At 42.9% G+C, this 23,920-nt stretch overlaps 1 protein-coding gene across 3 annotated transcripts; it reads right to left on the bottom strand.

Moving 5' to 3' along the window:
- Positions 1–530: 530 nt before the first annotated feature.
- Positions 531–22,202, bottom strand: ttll11 (tubulin tyrosine ligase-like family, member 11). 3 transcript variants are annotated; one of them, XM_053411921.1, is made up of 11 exons: positions 21,360–22,202; positions 17,074–17,173; positions 16,483–16,616; positions 13,063–13,182; positions 12,892–12,960; positions 12,503–12,787; positions 11,584–11,679; positions 11,384–11,496; positions 5,391–5,639; positions 4,952–5,058; positions 531–2,511 (listed from the first exon to the last, which is right to left on the bottom strand). In XM_053411921.1, the coding sequence occupies exons 1-11, from the start codon at positions 21,888–21,890 to the stop codon at positions 2,207–2,209; spliced, it is 2,109 nt and encodes a 702-aa protein (XP_053267896.1). In that variant the 5' UTR covers positions 21,891–22,202; the 3' UTR covers positions 531–2,206. The 3 variants fall into 3 exon arrangements, with proteins under 3 accessions (XP_053267896.1, XP_053267895.1, XP_053267897.1); XM_053411920.1 differs by having other exon boundaries at positions 12,892–13,182; XM_053411922.1 differs by lacking the exon at positions 21,360–22,202 and adding an exon at positions 21,176–21,344 and having other exon boundaries at positions 12,892–13,182.
- Positions 22,203–23,920: the final 1,718 nt, after the last annotated feature.

The raw sequence follows: 23,920 nt of genomic DNA, 5'->3' as shown, positions 1-23,920 counted from the left end.
TTTAATGGTCAGTTACTCTCGAAATTCAGAATTTTATATTTTGTATTTTTCCAGCCTGTACGTTCATAAGTACTGAAACAAATTAACTGGCTAAAGATTTCATTGGAAGCCAAAAGGTAAAAATCAATATATATTTAGCACTGGGATCCAACCAGTACAAAAACCACAATGATGACTCCAGACAGTGGAGCTGCAGCGTTAAGTGGTGTCCGCACCCTCTGCGACAGAAGGTGGAGGACAGATTGACAGATGGTTGTGCTGCGAAACATGTCTGAGGACTTACAACATGTCAAAGAAGCTATTTCCGGAGCCTCCATCAGCCTGTTGGAAGCCTGTAAATAGCACAACCTGCCAACAGTGCTGCCATTGTGTCACATAGTGTCCCCTAATGATGTGGCAAATGGTGCCCATCGGGGAAATCACTCTGAGGTAGGACAGCAACCCTTTACTGTACATACATGCAGTTTAGAGCTCCGTGCAAGTGAAGGCTTTGTGTGAATTGTGTCCACAACAACACTCACAACTTCAGCTGAAATAGCAAAATTCATTTTATTTTCGTTTGCAGTCGTTACATTTCATTCAAAATGATTCATGATTGTTAGTACATTTTGAATCTGCTCCATGTTGTTACGCTGCAGTTCAAATGTACATGTCGAGTTCAGTGTGAGTCAAACAGCCATCCCATTCTGCAGCAGCTTCAGTGGGACTTTAAATAAAGATGGACGACGTGATGGTTTCCCAAAAGCGAAGCCAAAACCTCTTCAATCCTGACTCCTCCTCCTTCTCCTCCTCCTGCAGGGTAGTACACATCAAATAGAATGTTCTTAGAGACAGCGTCTGTTAGTTTAGGTAGTTCTCATCCCACTGATGTTCAAGTGTTCGTGTTTCTGAACTTTGTTTTGAATCACTTATTTGATGTTATCAAAACAGGGTGAAACATCATGATTGACAGCTGAGACTGACTCATGATTGGTCGAGCGTGTGCATTGACCGGACCTCGATACCACGATCTCTACTGGGCTGGACCCTGACTCCAACTGCGCAAGATGGCCGCCTCCGTATCCTGGATATTTTGGCTTCGTCGCTGAGTAATGGGGAGGTGGGGGTGCGTTGTCTGTCTTTATTTACAGTCTTTGTGTGAAACGCAGCACAAATAATTCTTAGCCAGGATGTGACGAGATAAAAATCTTAGGTACAAACACTGAACATAAACATTTGAACTGTACCTGTAGTGTAGAACATTTGAAGCAACAGCGCCCCCTCTGATTGGCATCCAGTAACTGACAGCCACATCTCACATTGCATTAGGTTTTATTACAAAAAGCTGCGATGAAAAATGCATCTAGTTCTGTGCAGTGACTAACGATGAATGGACGTTCCCATGAAGAAGCTGCTGATAGGAACATGTTCTCTGAAGGTCTGAGGCTGACTGACTGGAGGAGCTGCAGAAGAGGGCACGTGGCCTTTCTCCCTTTGAATACTCACTCTCTCTTCACTCCTCTCTAATGGGCTCATGGAGCTGGAAGCACATCTGAGCCACTGGCATAGGCTTTCATCATTGAACGAAACACAAATAAATACAGTACAGTGCATACACACACACATTCTCAATCATCCTCACATCCATTTCTGTGCAAATATAATAGTTTCTAGATCTTTTGTGCAAATTCACGAGCATAATCCACATACTAAGGACACTCCCTTACACCTATGTATTTACTGAAGTGCGATGTGTGTAAATCTATTCAAACGGGGCATCTGCTGTTATTCCTGTTCGTCGCAGTGTGTGTGTGACCAAACGTCGGTGAAGGGAAACAAGTAGTTAACCCTGCAGATTTAGTAAGAACGTTAAAAGCAGCCATATCCTCTTCCTCCTCTTCCTCCTCCTTCTGACTGGACCACTCTTCATATATGATCTCAGCGGGAGGGGAGAAGAAAATGCACCGACCTCCTCAAAATCACTCTCTCTATTTCCACTGCGAAGCCCCTGCAGACATCTTCACCCTCGGAGGAAAAAGCAATCAGGCTGAGAACAGTCCTCCTGCAAGTCAACCAGCAGGGGTCAAGCGAGTCGTTTTCCCCGGCTCCCATCAGCCGAACCTTGCGGGAGCGGCTGACGAGAGATGGAAGCCTAATTTCCGCGCTCCTGCGAAGAAGGCTAAAGGCGGTGTTTTGGAGTTGGACGACGAGCTGCAGGCCTCTGCCGTCAGTTCTCCACGTTGGCCCTGAGTGTGCGATGCTTGAGTCGGGGATGCGGCCGGTTGTCCTGGCTGGCCGCCCTTCGGAGGGGAGCCGGGGAGCCGTTGTTGGGGCCGAGTGTCTGAGTCTTGGCGGCTCGAGGCAGCGCTCGGCTGCAGCTCACAGAGCGTCTGTCTTCGACGCCTGACTGGGACTCGAGCTGGGCCTCGCACAGCTCTAGCAGTGACAGCACCCGCTCCCTCTGCACCAGGGATTTGAACCTGCGACTTGCCAGTGAATAGAAGGCCTCCACAAAGGCTTGCAGTCCCATCCCTGAAAAACAATAATGGTGGAGGAAATAAAGTAAAGGAGTTAAAACTATGCTCAACAACAAAATGTGGGATCTCTGCAAAAATTACAATAGTATCACTTTATCTAGAATATTAGTCAGTGACACCACTTCTTGGCTTTTTATACAAAACAGAAGTTAGACCAGTTTAAAGGGGAAGTTTGACAAAAAGCAAGAACAAATTGCCAACATTTCCTTATCTATTCTGTCTGTCCTCATCTATTCGATGGGGGGAACATCATTCTGACTTCCCATAAAGACGGGAAACAGGAAGAAGAAGCGTTCCTGGCTCTGTCAAACAACTGTACATGAAACCAAAGTGGAAAAACCAGGAACCAGGAAGTCACTGGTCCTAGTGTGGAAATAGTCTGTAGCTTGTTCGGAAATAGTCGGTACAGACTATTACCACACTAGAGTAAATAACATATAATATATTCATTAGAGAAATTGAGAGATGCTGGTAGGTGGATTGTTACGCTGGAAGAGATCCAGTTTAGCCGGTTTCTTTTTTCCATTGTCCAATTATATTTTCTTATACATATCATATCAGTGGATTCTAAAAGTCTCAGATAATATGACCTTTTTAATTCAAAAACATATCTGAAATAATGTTCCATGCATGTCCAACGGTAGAGTTTTGGTCTTTCCTGAAATTTAGATCGACATATTTTCTCCTTTTAAAAAACATTTGGGTTGCCGTATAATGAAGAGGACATTCTGCTTATTTTCCGGCTCTATATTTTTATTCTGGGACGACACCAGAGTGTCTTCACATGACTCAGAGTTCAAGTCCTTGTTTAACTCGGACTTCCCTTTTCACACCGCTGACTGAAGGCAATATTAGCTCAGTCCTCCTTAAGAGACCTCCTTAAAAAGCCCACTTCTGATTGGCCGAACAACTGTTCAGAGATTTATTTTAACGTACATCTCCTTCAATACATGGTCTCATTTAATATGAACCTCTGACACTGTAGCAGATGAACTGTCGTCCATGACATGAGGGCGAGCATAAAAGGTCCCCCTTACCATTTGAAGCATGATAATAGAATATTAATGATTAGAAATTAATAATGAAATATGAATATATTGTTTGTGCCTTTGGGAGAAGACTACAGCTCGGAGGGTTCTGCTCTCAGCTCATTAAACCACTGAGCTGTTGCTGCTTTAAGGATCAGAGATATGGACATTATTACTTTCAAACCTCGCCTTAGGGACAGGGTCAGAGACACTGAGGGTCAACACGGAGAAGGAGAGAAGCAGGAGCAGAAAGTATTTTCTGCTGCAGCTGCTGCGGTCGACGTAGAAGAGGAAACAAATGTGCAGCAAACCCAAGGAAGTCATGGAGGGAAACAAATTAATGAGAAGGGGATTCACACTGTACTGACATGAGGACACTTAGTCTGTCATTTGCTATAGAATTAATAATAATTATAATCGTAAGAAAGGGAATACAAAATATCAGATTTTGAGAAAAAATACAGAGAGAAAAAAAACGGATTAAATTCGTAACATTATAAGGTTAAAGTATTCATTTAACGAGAAAAAAAAGTCACAATATTATGAGAACAAGGCCGCAATTTAACAAGAAAAAGTATTAATATCATGTGAATAAAGAAATGGGTTTTTTTATGAAATAATCAACAAGGGGAACTTGAGATCATCAAATCTTTCTGCTGAGGAGACACAATTTTATGCACCGTCTTATTAAAAGTCCTTCCACTTATGATAATGTAATATGAAGACTTTATTCTGTTAAATTTCTAGCTTTTTCTTGTAATATTAAGACGTTATTCTCCTAAATCCCTCAGACAAGCTTTTCACTTTAAGTGTCCCTCATACCTTGTCGTAGATCACAAAGAGTTTGGCACAAGAAAGCATTTTAATAAATTATTCCGTGAGTCCTTGTCACCCCAATCAAAGCATTAGGGAAACATTTGATGATTTGCTTCATTTAAAAGTTCGCTGCCTCCTCCGAGTTGACGCACAAATCTTCCAAAGCACATCCACGGAAATAACAGACCCTGACTTCAATCTCCCTGAATGTGAATTAGCTCATTCTCGATTCAGCCCACGAGCTCGTCTGTACGGGCCCCTTCCATCCTTGTCCACGTGATCTCCGCCCGTCCGCTCCGCCTCACAAACATTCCTCGCGAGGTGCAATGTCTGAATAATTCATGGGTGATAGTCTCTTTGCTGTCACATTGTGATCTCGGCTCATTTCAATTATGGGCGCAGAGTGTCGGAGGGAAACTGACAAAGAATGACAAGCAATTATCTCCAAGCACATTATTTGCTCCGAGTCTCAAGGATACTCGGCTCTCTGTCCTCTGCAGGTTGTTTCTCTGTGAGGGTTTTTAGCATGTATCTGTGCGTATGCATGTACGTTTGTGTGTGTGTGTGTCCTGGTGCATGTGTGTGTGTTACCTGCTTCTCTAGAATCCGTCGTTGCTCCTGACCAGCGACGTGTACTGTCTATGTAGAAGATGTCCACTGAAGCCATGGTGAAGTTACTGTTGCTCAGTTTACAGGTCCTGGAAACAACCAGACAACAGTTTATGTTCACGTGTTTACAATAGGACTCGGACACCAGCCGAGCTCTTTCCCCCAACTGAAGGTTTGGAAGGGGAAGGTGAGGTGAGGGGTATTCAGCTGCTAGATGCATAAATTCTACACAATGAACCTTTAAAATACAACTGGTAACATTAACAATGTATTCGTACTATTAGAAGTTTTGTGATGTATTTTATGTTTTATTATGATCAGCTGACTTGTATAAGTATTCATTGCTTTCAGGATTCTACTGAAGATTACCAACTTCTTTGGCAGAGGTCTGGAGCTTTGGTAAAATAGATCTCATCTGTACCTGATGAAGGTCCGGAAGGCTGTGGGGCCCAGACGCATGTTCCCCTTGACACCGAGGAAGCGTATGAACAGAGATGCGATCCGCTCCACCAGCCGCAGGTAGTTGAACTGCTTGGTGTACTTGGGGTAAACCTGCTTCAGACACAGTGAGGGCAGAGCTCCCTCGTCCGAGCTCCTGTCCTGCGTCTCCGTCTCAATGGGAATCTCCTCCTTGTGCTCGAACCCTCCAGCCCTCAGTTGGGAACTTTTCCTGTAGAACAAAAAGGGAAGAAAAAACGGATTATACTGTATTGCATTTCAAAGACAGACTTTTTTTTATGAGTTGATAAGTTGACTGAGAATTTAAACAGTAGCTGTAGAGTAGAGGTAAATCACTACATGCACTTGTGTGCCGTCCAGGGCCGAGAAACGGCCTTCGTATCCTGCAGGACAGCAGCGCAAGAGCATGAGGCCAATCCAGAGAGCTTTTGTCGGCTGAGTTACCGGCTGCCAAGCACCTGAGGTAGATAAATGCACCAAACATTTCACTTGAGTCTGCACTTACAGCCTGACTTGGCCGCGGAAGAGGGAGGAATAATATTGCATGAAGGACAAATGACTCTCCTTTGACTCTTTTATCTCCCAGCCACGGCACACACAGCTTTTCACTGTCAGGCTCCACATCCTCAACGTTTATCTGCATCAGTATCTGAATCTATTATAGAGGGTTAGTATTTGAAATTAAGAAATCAAAGTTCAGCTTCTTATGAAGACAAAGTTGATAGTCGGATTCTTAATTAAGTCAAACAAAGCCCAGAAAGGAAGGTCACTTGTTTTGTGTGCAGCTCTGGGACTCTGAGTTCTGCATACCCAGGTGATAACTTTTGAAAATACCACGGTGGATTGTTGCAGTTGTTTTAGTCTGTGCAGGGCATTAGTCAATGTAAACTGAGGTATGTTTAATGCAAATGATTAAAAAAAAAGTTATTTGATGCTGTAAAATCATGCAACATCATGATTGACAGCTGAGACTGGATTGGTCGAGATTGATTCTAGGCCGGACATTGAGACTGACGCTCCACACCACACCACTAGGATGTAACCGCCCATACCTGGGATATTTTAGCTTAATCTTTTGAATAACCTGGGTAAGCAGAGACATATTGTCCATCTTTATGTACAGTCTATGGTGTCAGGTGTGACTGGTTACCAGATACGATCAGACACCTACTTCATGTCCCATCTCTCGTTAGGCTTCTGTGCTTCTCCTGAAGAATTTGGTACTTCTCATAGAAACTGAATGGCAGCCAGGCGCTCAGTGCGTTTCTACCTGCAGGACCGTGGGGGCGTGTGCAAACTGTGCTCGTCTGACATCTCCCTCCTCTTGGCTTTGTTGTCCCTATTACTTTACAGCACAACTAATTACACCTTTATCTTCCTTGTTGGTAGGACAAAGTCGCAGTGACCCCCAGCACCTCCCATCACAGAGCAGCCGAGGGGAGGACTCAACTACCGGACTGAGTGAAAAACACCTGGTGCATCGGCCTCTCAGGATGACACCTATGGTCAACGCGTGTTTATGAAGATACACAGGCGACAAACAGGAACACAAAGGTAATTTCACATCAAGGGCATACAGTGCTGCTGACGATTATGAGGCACTTCCTTTGCCCATGAATTAGTAAGCAGTGTGAATGGCACTGAGAGAGCACTGCTGAATGTTTAATAGAATCAATCATCCCTCGGCAGCCAGAAGGACACCGCCCACATCTATTTAGACAGGACGGACACGGCCCAACACAGCCACGTCTCGGACAGAAGCTGACAGCCAGACAGACAGCGGAGGGGAAAGAACGACGAGAAACTGAGGCAAAGAGAGAGGGTAAAAGGTGAGGAATGGCAGGTTATTAAAAACACATTCAGAGAGTGCCGCTGCCAAATGTTAGCTGAGTGTACGTGAGGAGGGCCGCGCCTAATTCAGCTGTCATTAACCGGCGTTAGTGCTATTTCTGGACTTGCGGTGAGTAACTCTTCAAAGCTGCAGTGCGATTCAGCTCCAAAAGGAGCCAGATGTGTCATTGAAAAGAAATGAAAGTGCCTGTCCACTTATCTCCGTTTCAGAAATTTGTTTTTTCAGAGCATGACTCATACAAAACATACGAACACAAAATACTGCCGTGGGCGACGATAAACGTATTTTATACAAAGCTTACCTCCCTAAAAGAATAGAAAAGCTAAACATTGGTTTTAGAGCTAAGTGCCATCTTGTTACCTTAGACTTTTCATCCAGATAATGTACTGTAATTCAAGGTAGGCAAATTGATGAATATCCGCTTTTTGTTCTCACCTATATTTTCACATACAGCTCATAATGGCTGGTAAAGCAACTTCACAGACAACGTACAAAGGCCCAATGAGCTTGGTGCGAAGAAGTACGTCACCGATTTAGTCACTCTCCAATTCCTCATTTAACCCCCTGCTTTTTCTACTTTTACAGCACATTTAATCTTAACAGTACCTTTGCATTGTGTGTCTGGTCGGTTCTCATCCCTCTTTTACTTAATTTTGTCGGGTGAAATTCATACGGGATTGGATTGGGTCTGAACCCTGCGTTCTGAACGACTGAGTCCCATCCATCCCACTGCAGAACAGCTGTCAGTGACCACGCTGCAGGTGTATTTATTTACAAGTAGACCATCTGTGCCGTAAACAAAACACTTAACCTCCTGTCACGGTATCGGGGACACTTTGTTTGCGCCGCCGTTAATAATTCGGAAAGTTTGCAAGAGGAAAAAACAGGGAAAACAAATAAGTCCTTCACCATTAAAATAAATCTGTACTGAATATGAATTTATGCGCGCTTACGGCAGTTGAAATCGTGTTTTAATAAAAGTTATAATCCACTGGCGTCCTGACATTCTAGTCATGATAATTGGTATTTGAAGAGTTTTGATGCCACGCTAAGAGACAGAAATATTCACCCCGCTCTCCTCTCCTCTACTTATTTCCCTTAATCAGCCCCATTCCTCTCATTAGTCATTAATCCAATGATCACATGCTGCCATCAATTGTGGATACTGGATGTTGGAAATCTTATTGCCTGCATTCCAACATTCATGGCTTTTGATTTTAAATGGATAAAAGTAAATTTAGCATTCAATGTCCTGAAATATAGAACATTTTCCATCAAACAAACATATGAGGATCGTGTCCATGCAAACACACACAAAGAAGACTCGGTGGAAGTGAATGATTAATGAGCTCCTATTCAGGGCCTGTGTCATTGCAGTAATGATTACATTTTTCAGAGCATATCCAATCTCCGCACTAATTTAATAAACATTAGCCATAGCTAGTTGGGACATAATTAGCACGCCCCCGACCACAAGACACTATCTGCACAGCTGACAGGACACTTCCCGGTAATCACAACCTCACCTGAATACAAAATTGTCTTGTTTAAATTGAATTTTGTTTTAATTGTGCCTGAATCACAAAAAGAATATTACCAAAGTTGGATCCAACTCTCAACTCTCCTGTGATTCAGCACAAATAAAATAGAGTTAGTATAAGTCAAAAAAAAGGAAGTACTTGATTAATCGCAGGAGACATTTTTTCCGACCCTTGTTAGCGTCTGATGGTCGGTGATGGGACATTGAGAGAATTGTCCGATTGTCGTCTGACTTCCTTGTCCACTCTGTTGGCGCTTTTCCTCGCTAACTTTGCTGCTGTTAGCGATAAACGTGGGTGGGGGGGGGGGGGGGGGTACAACTTTAAATGGCTATGCCTAGTGCTGGTATTGTTGTTGGCAGCCTTACTAACGTTGCAGCTGACAGCTTTATCAGCTTTGGTTAAGTATTTCCACACCGTTGATTTTAGTCGAGCATCTGAATCTGGTCACACGGCCCTGTTTCTGTCTGACTATTGTGCCCACACTGCTGTGTTGAAGTCTCGCATGACAAATATGACTTTTTAACTGTTTGTCAGTAACAACAGCGCCTCCTGCTGCATATCTGCTGTAGATACCACTGCCATATCTTTGATAGAGCACCGTGCTGAACCCACAAATGCTCGACTAGTCTACAACGATGCAGTGTCAGCTAGAAGTTTGGATTTGACTAGTTGAGCCTAATATGTGCTGCTGATGTCAGCTTCACTCTGGGTCCTTCTTTCAAGCTTTTAAAAGAAGTTACTTTACTGCTAACTCACTGCTAATCAATGACATTATTAATTATTATCTGAGTGCGGACTGTGTTATCTTTAACCTCGTGCTAGTTTATCAGCTATCCCTGATTCCTAACCACCCTCCCTATAAACGTCCACCTTATCACCTGACTTTGATTATTTTTGATTCCATCTCATTATTGTCATTTAGCACCATATGTTGTAACTGCTGGTCTGAGCTCATCATAAAGTTTATACCTTATTCCAATAAATTCTCCAATGTTTAGTGTTGTAGCATCTACAAATACAATGATACATTTGAATTTTAAACATGCAAGGCACTATGTTCCTGAACAGCATGAACCTGCTGTCCTTGTGGGAGTCACTATAAGCGGTGCTTTACTTTGATAGAGGCTCTGAATCATTTCGTTTCTTTCCTGTTGTAGCTTGTGTGACTGTCCATTGTAGAGACACTCACACTGAGATATTTTACAAAGATTTCCTTCCACTATTTAATTTGCTTAAAGAGGCTCAAAGTGTGTTGTGCATCTAAAGCAGAGCAGGGAAATAAGTGAAGGCATTATTGTTGTGTTCTTATTCAGACAAACAAAATAATAAAAGCAGCTCCCTGGCTTTCATTCTCTGTTTGTATGTTCTTCAGACTTTAACCTTCGGGTCAAACAGCTTTGACAGCAATCATCACTTCCATACAAGGTAGGTAGCATACAGCTGTTAAAATACGTCCTTAGTTTTGGTAAATGCACTGAAACTGGACCAGTACCCAGTACTGGGTTATCGGTCGATAGGCAAAGTCCAGGTATCGGTATCGGGAAGGCAAAAATGGTATCGGAACCTCTCTACATAAGATGCAAAAGAAAAGAAAATCCTCACAACTATGAAGGTTAAACTAGAAAAAGTTCGATATTTTTCTTGGAAAATAACTTTTATATACCAATAGATAATGAATCATCAGTTCATTATCTCAGCTATAAAACTGTAGGGTGTAGAGACACAGATATAAATAATTTTTTCAGGAACACCCACTAACTCAGGGCCAAAGGTTTAAGTCAACAGAGACATTGTGAGGAACATTAAACTAAAGAATCTGAGGTCTCTGAAAGTACGTAGATAAGAAATGGTTGAAAGGAATAGAAATGTAATTGTGTACACTGCGTTGAATCTTGGTATAATTACACACGGTAAAAAGCGAGGTTCTGCTGATTCGAGCTGAAGGAAAATGCAGCAATGCAGGAGTAACAAGGATTAAAATATTATAGACGGATTATATCAATATGTTACTGGTCATGAATATAATAGTTAAGTAGGTATTATCCCTGAGACGATATCCCCCTCACTGGCAGAACAAAGCAGATCAAAAAACCTGATATGGAAGTTAATCTGGGGAGGAGGCGAGAAACAAGCGAAAGAGGCAGAGAACCAGTGAGAAAGCAATGGGAAAGAAATGGAGATGGTGGTGGAACAGACACAGTAAATCCTCTTGTCACAGAAGAAACACAGATTGAGAGGAAGCAGGGGAAGAAACCACAAACCCCCAATGGTAGAGGGGATTTACTGACAGGCACCACACAGGGCCAGTCAGCCAGAGAGCTTGAGCCCCCAGACTCGCACAGTGCAGTGTGAACTTCCACCGCGGCTCGGCTGAATTTCATTTTTCCATTTAACAGGCTTACGGAGAGCTGTTGAGTGGTGCAGAGCTGGGCAGAGTAAGGTATCATGTCCTTAAGTGGACTCTGAACACCAGCAGAGGAAGAGAAGAGTGGAGGGGGGAGGAGCGTCCGCTTCACTCTGGCTGTTTACTGTGTTGTGTACATGCATTACGTGTGTATTTACCCTGAAGGTTTCATATGGCCAGGATCCATTAGGCGCAGTGTGTCCCTGATCACACCCACTTTCACCTCTTCATCCACAGGACTGGGAACATACTCAAAAACTCCTGATGACACCTGGAACACACACAGGTTTATTTTAGTTCTGCTCATATTAAAATACAATAACCGCACCGCTATGGAGATACTGGTGTTGACCGTTACCTCTTTTTCATGTTCGATCCTCATGCTGGGGTTGGAGTTGACCTCTAATAAAATTGGTTTCAGGTTCTTCATGAGCAGGATGTCAAAACCTAAAATCTGAGACACAAGCATATCCTTAATTATTAATGTATATGAACAAACAAGAATATACACTGGGGGGGAATCTCTTTCTGGTTGTGTCACAAATATAAAAAAGGGTTTATATTGTAAGTGAGAGCAATTGCAGCAAACATGGATGAAAAATGTATTGTATGCCTTTAAGCTGCCAACAAAACAACACTGTTTCAAATTTTACCTGAATTATTCAAATAATTTGTGTTTGTGCCCCAACGATCGCTTAAATATACAAAACTGAGTATAAATATAAACAACGATATAAAAGACCAGGGTGAAAACCAATAAGGAAACCATGAAGGATGACTGGTAAGTTTGTGGCCTGCAGTAGAAGGAGATGAGTTATAAAGCTCTCGTTTCATGCACAAGTAGTTTAACTCTCTGAGTGATTTCGCAGCCTTTAGGTCGATCAGCTTCCAAGTCATCTGCCGCCTCCGTCTCAAGGAGGTGCACAGGGACAATTCAAACATGGCAGACACGGAGGGCCTGGATGATGAACCCGTCCTGGAAGGTTTGTCACCTTCACCACACAGAAGAATAATGAGCAGATAGACTTTTAGAAAGATCTATATGCTTCATGTGGAATGGGACTATGAACGTCCAAACCATGGTCAAAACCAAGGTTCATGATTTTACATAACATTCATCAGTCCTAAATAGTTACGACTGAATTTGAGTGACTGTAGCACTGTATGATGTACATTTATATCTGATATTTGAGTTATGACAGAGAGAAGTGGAGTTTTTCCACATCTTTTCATAGCATATTATGTGAAGACCTTACAAAGTCTTAGCTGTGACCCACCTGGAAGCACGTGGGTCCTGGTTTGCCCGGCGGTATATCAGCCTGATGGTAGACTCTAAGCTCAGGCACCACGGCGATGATGGTTTTGATGACGAGGGCGATGATGTCCGACCACACCTTCTTGATGTCTACGCCTTTGGCTGCGAGCCTGTAGAGGACGCTGGAGAGGGTCCGCTTGCTGCCGGTGCTCTGGCTGTCTGAGTGGACAAAGTTCCCACTGTGGACGTTGAGGGAGTAGTTTGTCAGGTGCATGAAGACATGGCTCAGGTTCTTCTGGCTTGGTTCCTTCACAATCAAAACGAGAATGGCATTGATTTTGCGTACAGCGTAAGAACATAAGCAGATCGTCTAATGAAACCTGACAACATGGGTAGCACTGTCATGGATACCTGGTATGGCTCGGTGCAAAAACGTGTGAGGCCTTCCTTGGCAATGTAGATCTCCAATGGCTCCAGAGACTTTATCAGCACATAGAGGCGAATATCAAACTTGAGCTTGTCGATGAGCAGCGGCCTCTGGATGTACTCCTGGACTACGCCCTGTTTGGCCTGTGCACCTACCATGAGCTTTAGGTCACTGGGGTCACGGATGAGGTAGATGCCGTCCCCCTGAGAACCCCCATCCGGCTTTACAATGAAGGTCGGATTCACTGTGGCATCGTTCTCCTTCACCATGCGAATCTACAGCAGGAGGTGGGAGAGAGAGAGAGAGGATAAAGTCAAGAAAAAAAACCTTGATGACCAAGATCCCCAAGAGGAGATATACAGAGAAGTATTCAAAAGAATATTTACCCACTATCTGATTTCTTTTGTTTTTGGATATTGTCACGAGTAACCACGAAAAGCAGTTTTTTAAATAATTATTTAATTTATTGAATGTGAAAAAGTGAAATAGTAATTCCCCCTCAGTTTCTAAATTAACCGATTAACCAACTTTAATTATTATTTGGGTCAGCATCACCAGCTTCACCCAGGCGTGATTACTGTCAGGCCCATTCGACCTAAACACAATGTAAATAGAACCTGTCTGGCAAAGTGAAGCAGCCTAAAAGGAAACAACACATAATGCCGCAAACTAAGGAGATTCAAGAACAGATGCTGAACAAACTCTAATCAGTCAGTCTGGAAAGTGTTACAAAGCCTCTGTGAAGTCTCTGGGGCCACAGCGAAAAAACATGATGACAGCCATCATCTCCAAATGCAGAACACTTCCTCCAAGAGCGCTTCAACAGCTCATCCGGAGAGCCACAAAAGAATCCAGACGACAGTTTTAAGAACTGCAGGCCTCACGTGTCTCAGTTACACCACATGGCTGCAGAGGTTTATAATATGAATCACTGATTCCAGGGTTCCTTGGACCCTAATTCAACTTCTAGCGGCACTGTATCGGTTCAAACCAGCTCAAATGCATCATCACTGGTCTTCATGTTGCACAGGTCTGATTAAGAACTGTATACATTCAATGAGGAGTTTAAACATCCAGCTTTCAATTATATCTTTGAGTAAAGCTTTGTCAAACTAATCAACATCATATTATTTAAGTTCTTTTTTTGTTATTTGTGCCATTTTAGTGTTGAACACTTTATTAACAACGTGTAAGAAAGCCTCTGCTCATAGGGATACAATTTAAATTTGTAATATATTAGTGCCCCCTGCTGGACATTGTATGTAGCTGCAATATAAAACTTCCTTTAAGATCATTCATCAATTCAAAGTGAAAAGTGCCCTTTGATATTATTACAAATAACTGAAACTGAAATGTAAATACTAAATGTTGGTTGTGCTGGAGTAAACAAAATATATATCTTTAATGATAGTGCTATGTTTCTGTAATTAGCTCCATCAGGAAGACGGCCAGACAGCGGCTCTTCTTCCTCCGCAGGCTGCGGAAGCTCCACATGGACTCCAGGATTCTCTGCAACTTCTACAGGTGCACCATAGAGAGCATCCTGACTGGCTGCATCACCGCCTGGTATGGCAGCTGCACCGCCCTGAACCGTAAGGCTTTACAGAGGGTGGTGAAGTCTGCCCAGCACATCACCAGGACGGCGCTACCATCCATAGAGGACCTCTACACCCAGCGGTGCAGGAAGAAGAACAGCCGGATTATTAAAGACCCCTTTCACACCAGCCATAAACATTTTTGCCTGCTGCCGTCTGGCCGACGGTACCGCAGCATCCGGGCCCGCACCACCAGGCTCAGAGACAGTTTCATCCCCCAGGCCATAAGACTTTTGAACTCCTCTCCGTGACATATTTGCATATTTGCACTATTGTTGTTTTATTTTCTCCTCAGCTGTTATATATATATTTAGATATATATACTTTATTTTCTATTTTAAATTTTGATATTCTATTTTATACTATTTCTATTTTATTTTATTTGATAGGTTGTAATTACTTGAGCATTGCTAGAAGAACCTGAGACTCAAGCATTTCACTGCCAGCGACTGCTTAATGTTATTGTTGTGCATTTGACAATAAAAAAAAATCTTGAAATCTTGAATCTCTTGAACTACAAATATGATAGATGTACAAATCACATTAAATCAATGCCACTGACTTTAGCTCTTTTGCCGTTGGAACCACTTTCCTCCCAAGTTTTTATTTTATAAACACATAAATGTGGATACTGGATAAATCTTTGTCACTTCATTAATGTACTGAGTGGCCCACTTGCTAACTGTGTGTGACTTGCTTGTTCATTGCACTCAACCAGGAAAAAGCAGGAGAGAGAAGCTCATTCTTCCCGGATTCTCTCCACTGCTCTTCCTCCCTCTTCAGTGTCGACACTCACTCACCGTGTTTCCTTCACAGGACAACTCGACTAGACTCAACCATGTGTTAAGGAGTGCCAGATTACTATAGAGGGTGGCACGCATGAATGTGTTACAGTGTGTCGTTTCCCCTCAAGGAAAGGGAGCAATGAAGCGAACACAACAGAGACTGAAACAGGCCGTACTATGTAGAACACTGCTGTGGGACTGAAGCATGGTGAATATCCACAGCAAAGGATAAGAAGAGGAACTGAGCTTGCTAAATATGATAAATCACTGCTTTCCTAATTGTCTTTTTATGTAGCACATTATTTGTGTTATTTACTTTTTCTTAATTGTTTAATTTGTTTTCTGACTACTGTATTGTTTCGTCATTAACTCTTTATTTAAATGTGGACAATATGATCACATAAAGGTCACCATTATTCAAAAACTGACTACATTTTATCCTGTGAATTAAAGTATAAAAGAGTTTTAATTTTAAACTTGTTGTCTCTATTGGTGCAGACCTGGAATGAACAAACTCTCCCTGAACGCGTCTCCTGTGACCACTTGTGATTGGATCTCATTTCCCTGCTCTCTTTAAATACGCATGTACGTTCTTTCTGTCCCTGAACACCTAACGCTGTTGTTTTCACCCCGTGCAGTTTGTTTGTGTCAGTGTGTGTCGTCTCGAGTGAGAGAGTAGAGAGGGGCTGAAAGAATGATTTATGAGTCATTCTGTGGTGATTAGTGTTGATATTTAGGACACAAACTAATCACTAGCTTGTCACTGAAAAGCCTAAACATAGATTTGATTAAGTGGGAATCTGTAGCAAGTCAGAGGACGTCAGCCGAGTAGGTGATGCTTCATCTGTGGCCCAGGACTCATTTTCATTAACACAGCGAAGTGGTCTGAGTGATCGGATCTCAGGGACACATGGAGGATGCATGTAAGTGCATTAAGACCTGAACTGGGTCTTAACAGGACTGACCCCCTGTGATGGGATCACTTAGAATGGATGTTAATATCAGGTCTGAACGGGGTTTCTGATTCGCAGTGAATGCAACTTTTCTGGCCTTCCAGGACGGCTCACTTCTGCTCAGACAAGACGTAGAATCCATGTTTTGACTGATATATTTCACAATAATACAAAAGAGCACGATTAGTTTTAATTATTCCAAACTGGAGAATGACACTGTTTTTGTGTTGCACAGCTTTTACCTGTGTGGAGAACTGCTGGTACTCCTCAGGTAGGATCCAGGAACGGGGATAGAAATCGTACTCGTCTGGGAACAGCTCCTGAACCGTCCTCATAGCCCGACTCAGGTTGATCTTCCTCAGCATTTCTACCATTCCTGTGATGCACAAAGCGCAATTCAGAGATGTAAATGAAAATGCACTCTGAAATTAAAGAAAACGATATATCATATTCTTGCGCAGCTGTTACTGTGAATGTAGCTAGTTTTACTTAGATAGATGCTATAGAACCACTTCATGATATCAGAATAGCATTTCCATGCTGTAGAAGCGGACAGACATTGCAGTAAGATATTACTAGAGGGTTGATACACACTAATCACTTCAGTCTCTAAAGTAACAATTATTGCCATGGCACGAAAAAGGTTAGCATCGCTGCAATGAGGATCAGTGGGGCTTTAACTAAACCCCTCATGTTGTGATAACTGAATACTGAGTACACATGAAGTAGTGCGAGCTGTAATCGAGCCATCTCTCCTCTTCACGCGTCAGTATGTGTGGCTTTGTGTGAACAGAAGGTTGTAGGCAGAGTGAGGCAGAGGCTGTTTGAAATACCTGGGAACTTGTTCACCTGCCCTGAGACAATATTCTCATTTTCGTGGAAGGAGACGCCATGCCAGTAGATATCACAGGCCGCCCGTCTTCCCAGAGGAAACTGAAAACACACATGAGAGAAAGGTGAAAAAAGCACAACCTGCTAAATCAGATCCTTCAGAAAGACGTCATTCTTTTGCATCTGTAAATGACCATGTAGGCTTATTCTTTAGCAATTACTCAGGGTATAGGAAGGGCGTTTGTCCTGCTGCTGACCCCAGTGAGGGGATAATCTTGCCTAAAGACGGTAGGTAGTGCGTGTTCTGTTGTGATGAGCTGGGAAAGAGGAGAGAAGTGATTGTGTAAAAGGATTTAGAGAGCTCGGAAATCCTACTGGCACAAGGCGCAGCTTTTGTCCTGGACACCTCTCCCCCTGCCCACACTCACACACTCCAAACTACAGATTGTGCCTCAAATGTGTTGTTACGATCAAGTTATTAGAAGAGAATATCGCAGTCATACTGTGAAAAGAATCATCATTTGAAAGTTTGGACATTCTGCGCTTCCATTGTGATTTTGAAGTATCCATAAAAATGTGTTATTATATTAAACAAAAAGAGTTCCAGCAGTGTTTGGACCCCCGGCTAGTAGATACACTACTATGAATACAGCTTCTACTTCTCCTATCTCACTTCTGAGAGTTTCAAGCGGATTGTGTCTATTTAACTGTTTGTGGAAGTTTTCCACCTGTGCTGAAACCCATTGATACATTTTCAGCTTTTTAACAAACAGGATGAATCACTGTCGTAAGTTTGGTCTCGACTGATGTCAATAACACAGATTGTCTTCTGTATGTGAAAGCATCACAAATGTCATCAAGGGCTTGAAGACATTATAAGCTAACTTCGGTGAGAATATGAACACTATTTAATTTATTTCTTTTGCAACTTAAACTGTTATGATCGCTCGTAAAGCTTCTATGCTTTATATTGGAGATATTTTGTTTAAATAAATATGGAGCTTGAAAAGAGCTTTTAAACTAAATGAGAACCATTTCTCTTTGATATATATCAAAGTCACAGAAGGTCAAACTTCCTTAGCCCGAATCTGCGATCAGAAAGGTTTCTTATTTGACCAAATCGGCGAAGCCAAAATTCATTCAGATCTGCTGCTGTGCTGCCCAAAACTGTGATGCTTTGACAGGGACTGACGCCATAACGTATATTCGAAGCTGCACTTCCTGATTTCCAGCCAGCTCATCAGACCCAGTGTTAATATCACTTTACACGTGAGTTTCAAAGGATCAACACTGAGCTGGAGAGTATTACGTCACAAGTCTATCTTTAATTTAATATTATCACGACCCTACATCCAGTTGTACAAGAAGGTCAGCTTCTATCCTGATATGACACCGCCACACACTTCAGGCACAAGAAAGTCCAGTGAAAGAATTACATCCCGTTAATGAGTTAACGTGTAAAACGGGGGAAACCCTGGTTGACAGCCAGAGCTGCTCTAAATACAGACAGAGAGATGCCAGCGTGTAACCGTCTAATTACATCAGAGAAGGAGGTCAAGTTCATCAGAGTCATTTCTCAGGGATCCGGCCCACAAATAGCCATCAAGTGAGCGAATGGAAAGATGGATGGACAGGTGCATGTTCAAGCCACTGCTGTGGATCTCATCATGCACGGTTCATTTTTCAGGAACACACTTTACTCACTGAAGTACTGCACTTTAACTTAGCTACTTTAGCAAAAAAGCAGCCATATGAAGGGTTTTTGAGTTCCATTTGATCGATCGTGTCTCCAGTTAACAGAGCTTATAATTCAAGTCATTCCGCCTGCTATTCTATTGTGAATTTCCCCATGGGGATGAATAAAGTATCTGTCCTTCGATTCTCCAAACACGCTACAATGGAAGCCTCTAAGTCAGAGGTACTTCGTGCCTTTTTTAATTCATGTGCTTTCATTCAAAATGTCAGCTTCATCTCTTGGATTCTCATAAATAATACCAAGCCTGTGATTAAAGGCACGGTTATTAGTCTAATTTACTGAACCCTCTGGCTTGGCATTGCCTCCCTCTGCCTCAAAGCGGACTAAAAGTCTATTGGATTAGAGGAGCTTAAGGCTAATCATTCCCCACCGTTTAAGAGAATGCCATATGCTGAAAGTCAGTTGACGGCCTCCTCTCAGGCCAGAGAACCCTGCAGATGTAGACGCATAGAAATTTGGATGCACAGTGACCTTAAAGTCAAACTGTGCCACTAATCAGTCGCCAAAACGCCCTCAAGAAGTGTATCAGCGCCACATGTTGTAAAGGTGATAAAGTTGCAGGCTAATATAACCCGATAAAAGAGATTTTCACCAATATATTTCATCACTGATCCAAAAAATAGAGGGAGGATACTTGAGTTTCTACCTCGTCAAAGATGTTGACAGGTACTTTGAAAGTGATACAGGAACTACAGCGCCCTTGACTTTGACAGGGCTGGATCGTGTGGACAAAGCAGGGTAAGGTATAGTCCCTCCGTCTCCTGTTTCCATCACCAGACCAGAGAGGGTTCAAGTGTCACTGCGTGGTCATCGGTGACAAGCAGAGTCTTTACTTCAGCCGTCTCATCGCATTGCCCGTCTTTACTCATCATGCATAATGGAGATCGTGTTGATAATGGCTGAAACAAGGGTATTCATTGCATCACGTTCACACCCACCAGATGGTGTTTGTGGCTCGGAGTAAGAAGAACTGGATCAATTAGCCCTCTCCTGAATCTTTTAAGGTTGTCTCTTATTTTGGAATAACTTTCATCCACAACCATCGCCTGTGGTTTTTTAGAGCGAGGCCCTTGTAGATATTTTTTAATGTAATCTAAAGAATACTGTGCCAATTTCTATTTTAACAACTCATACAAGAAAAGCTTTGACAAATGGGAAAAAGGCAACAAATAATTATACTTTAAATAAGTTATCTGACAGGACTTTTTTGGCTTTGTACACGTAGCGTCCATGTCAACATACACAATGATGGCACAGGTCTGACAACACTTCCATCAGGTTGCAGAATCAGTGTTCTAAATATTCGTTTGACTTTCGGGTGCAGGATCAGCCCAAGACAAAGCTATCTTCTCCAAGCCACTGTGATAGAGTGGCAGGTGGCGACTACAAGAAAAATATGACACTACTCTGCCGTGTAAATATTTAAAACAGTTGTCCTGAACAGACATGACCAACACCAATCCTTTTTAGTGTCTCATGTTTTGCTATTTGACCACCTTCATTAATGTAAGTTATATATACGTATTTCTATACATTAATGTGAATGGTGATGTAACTGCTGAGAAGCTGGGATGTACCATGAATTACAGATTTACTAAATAAAATGTTTTATTGTGAACACATTGTCTTATTAAATAAATAGATCTAAGTTCGAGCATGGAAAATCTTTTCACAAAAGCTACTACACAGAGTGGAGTTTGAATTCAAGAGTTTTTTTGATTAGCATTTTGTCATGTTCCTGATCTGGAACAAATAGAAACAACCCAATAACTACATAGTCTAGTCCTGTTGAGACAGAAAAGGTTTTCCAAGGGGTGGCGAGCTAACATAAATATGATTAGATTGATTTAAACTCTGACTCAATGACCAATAACAACAAAGGAGTCTTTTACACAATGTGACATTCCCAGTAGAAGTGATCTGAAGCTGTAGCAGTGCAGGAGGAATTTTCTCCTACTTTATCCACAGAGTCACAGAAACACAGGCAGCTATTGCCTGCGTGTAACTGTGACCTCTGTGACTCTAATCCAGCACATCGCCCTCACTGAGCTTCCTCAACATCAAGAGGACGTGATAATCATCCCTCCTGTGGAGCCGGTTCCAACAAAGCAACTGCCTGAAAGGCTCAAACTCATGACTTTTAGCTTTCTACAGTAGAGTACAGGCAACATGAAGCCTACGTTCACGTCACATGTGCCGCAAAGTCTAACTGTTGGACGCTTTTCACTCGCAGAGGGCAGTGAAGCAGAGAACCATACCACTGAGTCATTCATGTGCAGGCTTCCACTGAAATGTGGATGTTATCATTAAATCTCCCCTGCACCAGAGGGGACGCACTCGTTGCTTACTGTTGTGTTTAGCAAGAGGAATGAGAAGCAGACATGTTGTTCTCAATGGGGCAGAGTTGGAGGGCAGTAAATCAAAGGTTGTCCTGGATGCTCATTAGATCAGTAGTGATGCTCTGAGCAGTGTCAGGGATGTGAGACACTGGATCAGAAACATTTGTCAAACACAAACATCCACGCCGCACACCTCTTTCCACTTCAGCTGCTTGATGCTGATCTTCAGCGCCTCCAGAGAGGTTTTGGCTTTCGACATATCCACTGTCACTGGTCGTCTCCTCCTGGCCGGCTTGAGTCCGTCCTCGCGGCGTGTCTCCTGGTTGTTCTTGGAAGCGAGGTTGGCCACACAGTTCCCGTTAGTCTCGGACTTGCCCTGCAGGACCTTCTCAGTTCCCTCGATGTGAAGGGTCCGCTCGTGCTCCTGCCTGTTCGAGTTTCTCCACACATGAGCAGAGACAACGGACCCACGCGAGGACGCGTCTGGGGCGTGTGTGCCACCGGTGTTCTGGGCATCCTTCCCCTGCTTGGTGCGAACTTTGCCTCGGGGTCTGGAGCCGACGGAGGTGCTGATGATGCCGGAGGGGTCCGGTGAGACGGAGGCGGCGGGGGAGGACGCAGGCAGCTGCTCCTCGGCGTCCACATCCCCTCCTCTCCCAGTATCCTCGCCCAGTGCTTTCATCTGCTCGAGCTGAACCTTGACTTGGATATACTGATCACTCATCGTGCGAGATGCTGGACGGGGCACGGCGGCACCACAACGGTGCTACGATCCAACTCCGGCCGGCTAACGTTGACCTGAGACAATGTGGTCCGCATCTCTGGCTCAAAGGGCTACCTGGGGGAGGGAGAGCATGGCATTCACAGCCGTGATATGCCCACAGCGAGCGAGACACCGGTGGACATCTCCGGCCAAAGAGCTAGCACTAGCTAACGACGGTGTAATGACGCTATTGAAGCAAGTGGCTCCCACCAGCTGCTGCTGTCTTAGCCGCTAATGCTAAACATTGGTGCTGGCTGCTGCAGTGAGGGCAGCTCGCAGAGGCACTTCCGGTGGCAACAAAAACTGCAGGCAGCTACCTTTAAACTTTAAACAGTGGCAGATGCATTTGTTGCCTTTCTTTTCACACTGTTTTGGGGCAACTAAAGTTGTTTGTGATTCATTCAACGAAATATTTACTGGTTTATGAGCGTTTATCATATATTTTGTTCTCTCTCGGGGCTCCACTTCTATCAGATACATATGATATGATCTTGGTGTCTATGGATAGCTAAGAACACAAAGACTGTCGGCTAAATAAATGTATACAATGTTTTTGTGTTTCAAGACAGCAAAGAGCTTACAACACTTGACTTTCCAATTCCATAAAAACAATTCAGTTTTATTTACTATCATAAGGTAAGTTTGGCCAAAATGTTTTCCTCTCAAAGGATCTCAACGTTTTTCTCCAAGGACTCTGCTAAATACACTAATATACATAAAACATTTAAAATAGATTCACTATTACACCTTCAACTTCAAAAAAGCATCATTGCATTTACCAGACACATGACAAACGAAGCTGTACACAACAAACAGCTACTGACTTACTACTTTTTAACCAAGTTTTAATCTCATGCTCTCAGTATTTATATGAATTCAGTTAACTCCATGGACTTCAATATTGACACAGGCTGGCTTATCCTATTAAAATAAAGTGAAATTTACTTACATTGAAGCAAACTGTTATTTATACTTTCCTGGCTAACCAGCAATTTCAAGTACATCTCCACCAAGGTTACCGAGTACAAATTGAAAAGTTTTTTTTTTTTTGCTTTTGATGACAGATACACATTCAAAATGTCAAAATAATCTCCTTTTATCTTATGTTTGAGTAATTTGTGCAAATGCAGATCATAATAACTAAATAAATGCATTCAATTATAGCATAGTCTATTGTAATTGTTAATTATGGAACCTTGCAGAGCTGCATTAACAATAATAACACGAACAAAAGTTTTAAATATGTCGTAGAAAGCAACGGTATTATAGTAATGACTGGGTTCAAGTGACTTTAATATTAACAAATCTTTTAGTAGAGAAATATTTATTTGGGATTTCGGCCGTATTAAAATACAGCACATATGAGCACCGAAGGTAGAAAGGAATAAAACTGTTGTTAAGGAATGACACCACAAGTGGACGCAGCGTCTCCACCATCCATGCCCCGGAACAATAACAAGTACCTAAACGTTCACAGACCGGTCCAGCATGGCAACTGACAGCTGCCTCAAATCGCGGCAGCTGCTAACCCATGTCAGTGGCAGTTTCTGTTGCCACCGGAAGTGCCTCCACGAGCAGCTGCCACCACGACCATATAACTATGCTGCTGGCTCTCGGCTGCTGAGTTCCACCTGACGTCAGCCTGTCAGATTTCATTTAGGGAACATATGGTTCCGAAGCGACTCTTCAACTCATGACACACTTTACCTCCCGGTGCCGGGAACTACTTTTATTTTGAAACAAAGAGCGGCGTCGTTTAGAATTAAAGTCCTCTTTATTATTCTCCCTACCCCCGTGTTGCTAAGCAGCAGGAGGCAGAGCAGCCTCCATGTGGGGCTTTGAACCCTTTGACCCCGATTCATGCTGCCTTCACTGCCCCTCGTAACTCCCGCCGCTGGCCTTATTGACTTCGTTTTAAATAGAGCCGAGACTCTGGTGGAGTTTAGATTGGTTTCGATCCTGTGAGCTTCACTGACGCCAGAATGTCCACA

The sequence above is a fragment of the Pleuronectes platessa genome, chromosome 19 (assembly GCF_947347685.1).
Source record: "Pleuronectes platessa chromosome 19, fPlePla1.1, whole genome shotgun sequence".
NCBI lineage: Eukaryota > Metazoa > Chordata > Actinopteri > Pleuronectiformes > Pleuronectidae > Pleuronectes > Pleuronectes platessa.
Note: the sequence above shows the minus strand (reverse complement) of the source record. Positions and strands in the feature narration are given on the sequence as shown.